The sequence below is a fragment of the Vicia villosa genome, linkage group LG4 (assembly GCF_029867415.1).
Source record: "Vicia villosa cultivar HV-30 ecotype Madison, WI linkage group LG4, Vvil1.0, whole genome shotgun sequence".
NCBI classification, from domain to species: domain Eukaryota; kingdom Viridiplantae; phylum Streptophyta; class Magnoliopsida; order Fabales; family Fabaceae; genus Vicia; species Vicia villosa.
In genome coordinates, this window is record NC_081183.1 from 180,368,289 (window position 1) to 180,376,807 (window position 8,519).

Genomic DNA, 8,519 nt, shown 5'->3' on the forward strand with positions numbered 1-8,519 from the left:
AAAAAACTACATAATAATAATTCATCAATTCATTGAAACTAGGATATACAAGATTAAAATTATTCTTAAAAAATATAAAAAAGTACATTATTTTCTTTAAGAAAAATTATTTAAATAATAAGTTATATATGACAAATAATATAAGAATGTCTTCTTTTTATAAGAATGGTGAGAATAAAAATTGACTATTAGATTAAATAATATTGCTACTCACATGCTCACTTTTAACTCTCATTCTCTTTCTATTTCATAATAAACACATAGTCTTTTATTGAGCATGTGATTAGCACACGACTCACTTAAGTTATGTTTTAATTACACACACATGATTTAATTTAAGGGTTAATACATATTTACCCTCTGTCATATCGAGCCTTTTCGAAAAAACCTCATAAAAAAAAGTCAAATGGATTTTCCCAACATTTGAAAAAAGTCTCTCTTAAAACTTTTTGCAGGCCAAGTCATCAAAAATGTTGATGTGTTAATGTTTTTCAGATTTTTCCATTATTTTTTATTTCCACCTGTGTTTAATCACTTTTACTTGGACAATTATACCCTTAGATTAAAAACAAAACAGCTTCATAAAGCTCACATGTGTTGGATGGAATCCCTAATCCATTTCTCCTTCTCACCCGTTTTCACGCGTTCTATCGGTGACCATATGTATTTCGTCTTCCTTGTTCGTCGGTTTCACTCAAGATCAATAAAAACGTCTGGTTGTTCACAGTCAAGCATGTCCAATATAGATTCAAACGGCAGAAGAACTCGTAAATACGGTCATAATCTCCCCATGAAGTTGTTTCTTTCAAAACCAGTTGCAAATCCTGGTATGAGGTTTTGGAAGTGTAAGTTTTGGGGTAAAGAAGATGATTGTGAATTATTTCTTTGGCATGATGCGTTTTTTTGTGAAAGAGAAACAAATATAAATGGAGAAGTGTTGGAGCTTTTGAAGCAAATGGACAAAGAAATTGCGAGAAAGATGGAGGTATTGAAGAATAAGGTTGGATGCTTAAGGAAGAAGATGAGTTTTCTGATAGTTGTAATTATTTGTAGTTGGTTGTTCTTTGTTATAGGATTATGTGACATATAGTAGGTTTTAGTTATGTTTTGAATTAATGGAAGATGATTTGTAATGTATTTGTGTTACATCAAAGAAAGATGTTTTACTATGTTTTGAACTAATGGCCCGTTTGCCGGTTAATCAAAACCAGAAGTGAACCAGGAACGTATGCACAATGTTGGTGACGAGGAGGAAGGTATACGTACAAGGTACTATGACGATCAACTAAGTAGGAGCACAAATATGTTTCAATATTTCTAGGGTTTGAAATTGTGTTATCTGGGCCTCTCAAATGAGGGGGTTTTATATTGCCCCCGGCGCTTGGCCATTGGTCCATGTGTTTTGGGTTAGATCGTTGGTCTAGGCCCAAAACACGTGACTGACATGATTCTAAGAGTATGTTTAGGAATATTGGGAGACTGCCCGAAACTAATTGTTGGTCGAGTATAGACGTACTTCTGGGTGGCAGAGGTGCCCAGCGAGTAGAAGGTCACTTGTTCCCGACTGAGGAGCACAATGGGTGTCTTGCTGCTGGCACAAATGGAGGTCTGGTCGGGGATAGCGATGATTTGTTGTCCTCGGGTTAGACGAAGATGTATCCTCGACATAAGGGCAGGAGGGAAGAGGCCTCCCTCTGCTCTCAGCTGGTTGGGCCACGACTATTGGGTTGTCATGGATGTATAAGTAGATTGGGCCATGTTTAATCATTGGGACAGTCCGAAACATTAGAACCATTAGATTTATAAAGGAAATGTTGAGATTAAATTGTTGTTTTATTAAATCATGTGCCATTAATAGAAAAGAGAAATCATTAATAAACTTAAAAAATATCTTTTAATCATAACCATTAAATATAAATTCAATGGTTGTTATTAGATCTTTGACTTAACATTTTGGTGTCTGTTCTGTTTCAACAAGGATTATTATTCTTTGACTTACCTTTTGAGACATGCTTCGGGGATTGCTGTTGACGTGCATGGAGAGACTGTGAAAGAAATTGCTAAGCATTCTGCCCTTGTAAAGTATCTTAACTCTAAAGTTTTTGAAAATAAGTCGCTTGATATGAATGTTGATGATATTATTAAGTCACTTAATGGGAATGCTACTGAAGATGAGTTTTTTGTCTGACCTTAGATGGTTGTTATGACAAACAATGTTGCAGAATTTGACCCAAAGTTTGGTAAGTGTATAAGAAAGAGTCGTAAGGAAATTCAGGAGGATCTGTTTGCGAAAGGGTTTCAACCGATAAAAGTTACTTCATTATGGAATGATGGAGGGCAAACACAGTTTTTAATCATAAATTTAATTGATTGTCAAATTTACTTTTCGTTGTATTACTTTGAAGTTTAATATTCATTTTTTGTTTGTCAAAAATAACAAATGCTGTTGAAGATTATTGGATTTTTCATTTACAATACAATTTTTTATATGCATCTATATCAATACCTAAGTATGAAGAGGTTATGTGTTTTTGGGTTGAGTTTTATATGAAGAATTTCAATGAGAGAGGACTTTTTTTAGCCTTTGACATTTAGCCTTTAGTAAATTAGAGTTATTATATGTTTCATAAATTTTTTGGTCTTAAAAATACTTTTTCTTTAATGTTGATTACTCTGACTTCGATAATAATTTACTAAAACATATTTAAAGTGAATATTTATATTCTTACTTCTATTTTTAATAATTGTGTCCAAATTTTTTGAAAGATAAATGCGAAAAACATCATAAAAAACACGTGTTAGCACATTTTTACACTCCTTCTCCTTCAATTCACATAAATGAACATTAAAAAAGAGAAGAAGATATTAGAATACTAACGCGTATTATAATTGAATACTAATTTTACTTTTAATTCTAATAATTATGTTTAAATAATATTATATTTTATGTGATGTATCATAAAAATTCAAAAAACTATCGGCGAGACCCCTTAAATTGAAATTCAAATCAACAGTAACCTAACAAGCTTAAACCGGGAAAAGATAAGGCAAACAAGTGTTTCTATGGACGTGGAATCACAAAAACCCAATAACAAGATTCTCATCCGACGTGGCATCGTATAACCAATAGCAGATGAGTCAGACATAGAAAGAGCTTATTCATTGTTTTGGGTGGCTTAGCACACCGCCATGGCTGCAGCTTCCGCTTCTGCGTTTCGCTTACTACCTTCTTCCTTCCAATCCAAAACCCATAAAAACTATCACCCAACCCCCAATTCATTCAACCTCCGGTTCCCTCGCCGTCACACGACCCTATGCGTTTCCATCTCTAACACTAATGTCCGAACAAACCCTAATGATCTCGTTGCTTCCCTTCTTTCAAAGGTATTCAATTTCTTTATTTCACTCATTTTTTATTAATTCTTAATTAGACTATACATTTATCTAAATTTCAATGATGTCATCATGTGAGGTTTAATTTAATCTGACTTATTTAATTAATTTATTTTACGGGGAAACTTTGATGTCAACCATTGATGATCAAGTTGCATGTTTATTTTATTTACTAATTACTAATAATTAATGTCTTTTTTTTTTCTTCCACATTCTATTTCTATAGAGTCTAGCTGATAATTTCAGACACTCAAAAGTAAATAATTACAGGTTCAAATTCGTGTTGTATGGAATCTTCATACAATAATTTATCATCTGAGTTGTAATTAATAAAAGTTCAACGCCATGATAGTAACTGAACAACCAAATTTATTTTAAGCTGATAATGTATGGGCACAGAAGATTAAGAAAATTATGCTAAAAAGTCTTTGATGATGTGCCGTTTGTATGATAAAGACGCCTTCATTTCATAAATTAAATTAGTTGTCAAAATAGGTATCATCAGAACTAAGACAATATCTCAATCTATCTCATAATATTCGTACCCACCTGGCAAAATTTCATTTTTACCCCCCTCTTCCGGGAGTGTGTATCCAGAAGCAATTTATTTATTTATTTAACGTTGAATTGTTCCGTAGGTACATCTACGGAACCATTTAAACAACGTTAAATACGGAACAAATCAATGTTAAATAAAAAAAAAGTTGCTTCCGGAGATACACCTCCGAAAGCGGGGAATATTTTTGAAAACGCACGTGAGAAACCCGAATGGGTGGAATGAGACATTGTCAGAACTAATTTAATGATCTATTTAAAAAAATCAAAAGCATGCTTGAGGACTATGACCAGAATATATGGACTATGGACTGAGTTAACAATTAATTATAGGATAAATTATAGTTTTGGTCCCCCTATTTTGTTTGATTCCCGAAATTAGTCCCCCTATTTTAAATTCAAATAGTTTTGGTCCCTCTATTTTAAATTCAAACAGTTTTAGTCCCCTCTCAGGTTTTTTCAAAGAAAATCGATGAGATATTTTTTTTTTAACTTATATTTTTATCTACAAAGTTCAATAATAGGTTTATATACAATGATTTGTCATATTTTACAGGTAATTTGTCATTTAAGAAGTGAAAATATTGCTAATTTTAAGTGCAAAAGTTTGAAAGGAAACAAAAACGGTTTAAATCTAAAATAAGGGGACCAATACTGTTTAAATTTAAAATAGAGGGACCAATTTCGTGAATCAGAGAAAATAGGGGACCAAAACTGTAATTAAGCCTTAATTATATAAATATTTTTAATTTCTTGGGCATTGTTTGGATACTCAGTTTTGAGATAAGTAAACGGTGGTTATGAAATAAATTGGAATTTCAAAATTTATTTCCTAATAAATGTTGCTAAAAAAATTTTGAAGTAGAGCAGAAGAATGGGCTGTAAATATAGTTATGATTTTTCTTTAGCTAAAAAAATTTTGAAGCAGAGCAGAAGAATGGGCTGTAAATATAGTTATGATTTTCCATATAAAGACGGGATGTCTCAATTTTCCATACAGGACAAAATGGAAGAAATAATCTTGCTAAAATGTGACTTAAGTTTTCTTGGTGCAAAAGTTACAAATTGTAATGTCTACAAATAAATGAGCTTTTTTGTTTATTATAATAGATTTTATATAAGGCTTCTGACCTGTGATTGTTGTTTTCATTTTTCAGCACTAAAACTCTTAAGATAGGTTGAATTAAATACTTCTTAATTTATTCTATTTCAGTACATTTTACTGTACTTTATTATATTTATTGCGATACTGAAAATTAAAATTTTATTTTTAATCAGGTGGTGCAAACCGATGGAGGAGTTTTACTGCAAAAGGAAGAACATAAAGAGGTGGCTGAAGTTGTCCAGGAATTGCAGAAGTATTGTGTGAAAGAGCCAGTAAAATGCCCTTTAATATTTGGAGGTCAATACACATTTGCAATTAAATCATACCAATTCATTTGCTGAATCTTCTAAAGGCTGCTTAGTGCATCAGATATTAGTAGTGTTTGGATAAACAACTTAAGAAGTGCTTATTCCAAGCATTTATACATATGTTCTTTACAATTAAAAAATGAAGTTAGGGAAACTCCACACTTGCCCTGTATCATATCATGAACTATTTTCATCTTTTCTGAAAAACCCACTATGAACTTATGTCAGTCTTTATATACACTTTTTTACAGTATCAAAATCAGTGGTATGAGAATGATCCAATTCTTGCTTTTACTTCTGTTTTATTCATTACTGACAAAAAATGCTTTACAGATTGGGATGTGGTGTACTGTTCGCAGCCAACGTCACCTGGAGGTGGGTATAGGAGTGCAATTGGCCGAGTTTTCTTCAAAACAAAGGAAATGGTTCAGGTTGTTGAAGCTCCTGATATTGTGAGAAACAAGATCTCATTTACTGCTTTAGGATTTTTAAATGGTGAAGTTTCTCTAAAAGGTATGTATGTCTTTTTTTTTTGGGTTTATAGACGAAGTGATAATAACCACTAGAGTTCGAACCCTTGTGATGATGTCTAACCTAGCAATATCTGCTTATGCCTGTTGAGATATGGTTTGTGGATGAGACTAACTTGGATGAGTGTTTTTGGCAAATATTTAATTTTAGAGATTAACTTGTTGGTATCTGTTTGTCTGGCGTCTTGTTTGTAGTTCTATTTTTTTTTTTTTAATAATCACTGTCAAAAAGTATTGTGCAAATGTGAAACAGGAAAACTCAAGGCTTTAGATAGTGAATGGATTCAAGTTGTATTTGAAGCACCTGAATTGAAGTTAGGATCATGGAAAGCACAATATGGAGGTCAGAGTGAAGTTAAACTCCGAATTACTTATGTAGATGAAAAAATCAGGTTAGGATTGGGATCAAGAGGTTCCCTATTTGTTTTTCAAAGAATATGAAGTTGAATTGAAATCAAAATTCTCTTCAAGAAAATTCTGGCAAGTTTGTACCTTGGCACTTTGCTAAAGTTCATGTATAATATGATTGAGTGTATATTTTGTTATAACTTAAAAAGAAAAAAGAAACTTTCCTAGACAGTATCACCTCTTCTTGGCTGTGGCTGCAGAGTTTGACTCAAAATCACTAAGGTATTATATACAGTGTAGTGAAATCAGCTTTCCATTGAGACAATCTTTGAATTTATTTATATTTTTTCCTGAAAATAATGTTTATAAATGTGATGTACAACTTTTGTTTTAAAATGATTTTAATATTTTTACACACAGATTAAAAAATAAAATAATATTGTCACAAAATATTACATTTTTATTAAATTAGCCCTATTAATACATTAGAAATAGTGTAAAGAGTAATGATTAAATGACATAATCGAAAAAAAGTCTACATTGAAAAGTGAAAATGAGAGTTATTTTGAAATAAATTTTATTCGATCCGATCTTATTTATAAAAAAAAGTATCAACATAGGATTATTATGATTAAAACCTACGTTTATTATGACTATAGGGATTATCAACTAAGGAAAATTCTCCTTGACAATTTATAAGCAAAAAGTCACAAGAATTTGAATATATGCACCAAAAGGACACAAAAATCATAAGGATTTGAATATATGCACCAAAATAATTTGTATGCATTTTTTTTCTATTTTACAAATATTACAAGGATTTGAATACATGCACAAAAGGAAGGATATATGTGCCACTATTTCAACCAACTTTGTATTTATAAAATGATTTTTTTTTTATATATAATCTATGGAAATTCATAATGAATCATCAAATCAAGGTTTATTCTTGATGGTTATTCAACATAATCCTACAATCTTTTTAGTTTATTTTTTATAAAATTTTAGATTATTGATAAGTCATTATTAAATATTTTAAGGGTTAAATATATTTTTGGTCCCTATAAATATCTCAAATTTTATTTTTAGTCCTTATTAAAAAAATGAAATATTTTGGTCCCTACAAAATTATTATGCACGTAGTTATAGTCTTTATTATTAATCCGATGTGTATTTTTGAATGATTATTTTATAGACATGTTTAGAATGTTGTCAAAAGTTCCTATAAAAAACTTAAAATTTAATTTCTTTGCATTATTTTTATTATTATCTTTTAAAAATTTAAAGAATTCATATTTAATTCTTCTTATTTTTAATTTTTTTTATAATTTGATAAAGAAATATTTTATAATATTCTAAACACGTTTGAAAAAAATTATTCAAAAATTAAAATTTTAAGGATAATTAAAGAGTTTTCAAAATTTTAAAAAGTAACAGGAACTAGTTATCATTTGTTCATTGATCCATTACTTTTCTTTTGATTACAAAAAGATATATTGCAAAAATTTATTTTAAAGTTAGCAAGATAGATATTATTTTTAATTAAGTTATCGTGACTAAATATATAATAAAAATGTTGGAGGCAACTCGAGGGGTCAATGGGAGAGCATTTTATTTAGGACACACCACACCAGATATATTGTAAAAATTTATTTTAAAGTTAGCAATATCGTGACTAAATATATAATAAAAATGTTGGAGGCAACTCGAGGGGGTCAACGAGGGAGCATTTTACTTTTGACACACCTTTGTGAGACACACCACATCTCCACCTAAAATCTTAAGGTGATAGGTGTGTGAGTTCTCTCATAGGTGTGTGAGTTCTCTCACTTATAAAGTGTTCATTCTTTCCTATTTTAACCAATGTGGGAGTTCTTCCTTACAGTTGTTCTCAATAAAAAAGGAGGTCACGTAAATTTTTTGACCGATCAATAGAAGATTTTGACTTAGACTAACCAATGGTTGTTTTGATATACGAGTGAGAAGGAAAAAAAAACAAATATGTGTTAGATTTGACTGAAATTTCTCCGATATGATATTGAAGACTAAAGATTTTATAATGAAATGACAATACTCAAAATCGATACGAATAAAATAAAGAAAATGCTAACCAGTGTCTTTGGGACACTTTTTAAAGGATTAAAGTGATAAGTTTTTATTAAAATACGTGTATTTAATGTATTGAAAATTGAAATGTTGATTTTCATAAATAATATTTTCTTTATTTAATATGCTTAAAGAGTGCACTGAGAACACTAATTAGCAAGACTCGTAAAATAG

The 8,519-nt window shown here is 30.4% G+C and overlaps 1 protein-coding gene across 1 annotated transcript; it reads left to right on the plus strand.

Moving 5' to 3' along the window:
• The first annotated feature begins 3,075 nt into the window (after window positions 1-3,075).
• Window positions 3,076-6,470, plus strand: LOC131596217 (probable plastid-lipid-associated protein 8, chloroplastic). Its single transcript, XM_058868819.1, has 4 exons — window positions 3,076-3,384; window positions 5,227-5,350; window positions 5,695-5,874; window positions 6,145-6,470. The coding sequence occupies exons 1-4, from the start codon at window positions 3,190-3,192 to the stop codon at window positions 6,330-6,332; spliced, it is 687 nt and encodes a 228-aa protein (XP_058724802.1). The 5' UTR covers window positions 3,076-3,189; the 3' UTR covers window positions 6,333-6,470.
• Window positions 6,471-8,519: the final 2,049 nt, after the last annotated feature.

What these genes read in the sequence shown, in the direction of transcription:
- LOC131596217 (XM_058868819.1), top strand. Translation starts at nt 3,190, where the DNA reads ATGGCTGCAGCTTCCGCTTCTGCGTTTCGCTTACTACCTTCTTCCTTC. An exon ending in TTGCTTCCCTTCTTTCAAAG is followed by an intron (nt 3,385 to 5,226) that starts GTATTCAATTTC and finishes ATTTTTAATCAG; the next exon opens with GTGGTGCAAACCGATGGAGG. An exon ending in ATGCCCTTTAATATTTGGAG is followed by an intron (nt 5,351 to 5,694) that starts GTCAATACACAT and finishes AATGCTTTACAG; the next exon opens with ATTGGGATGTGGTGTACTGT.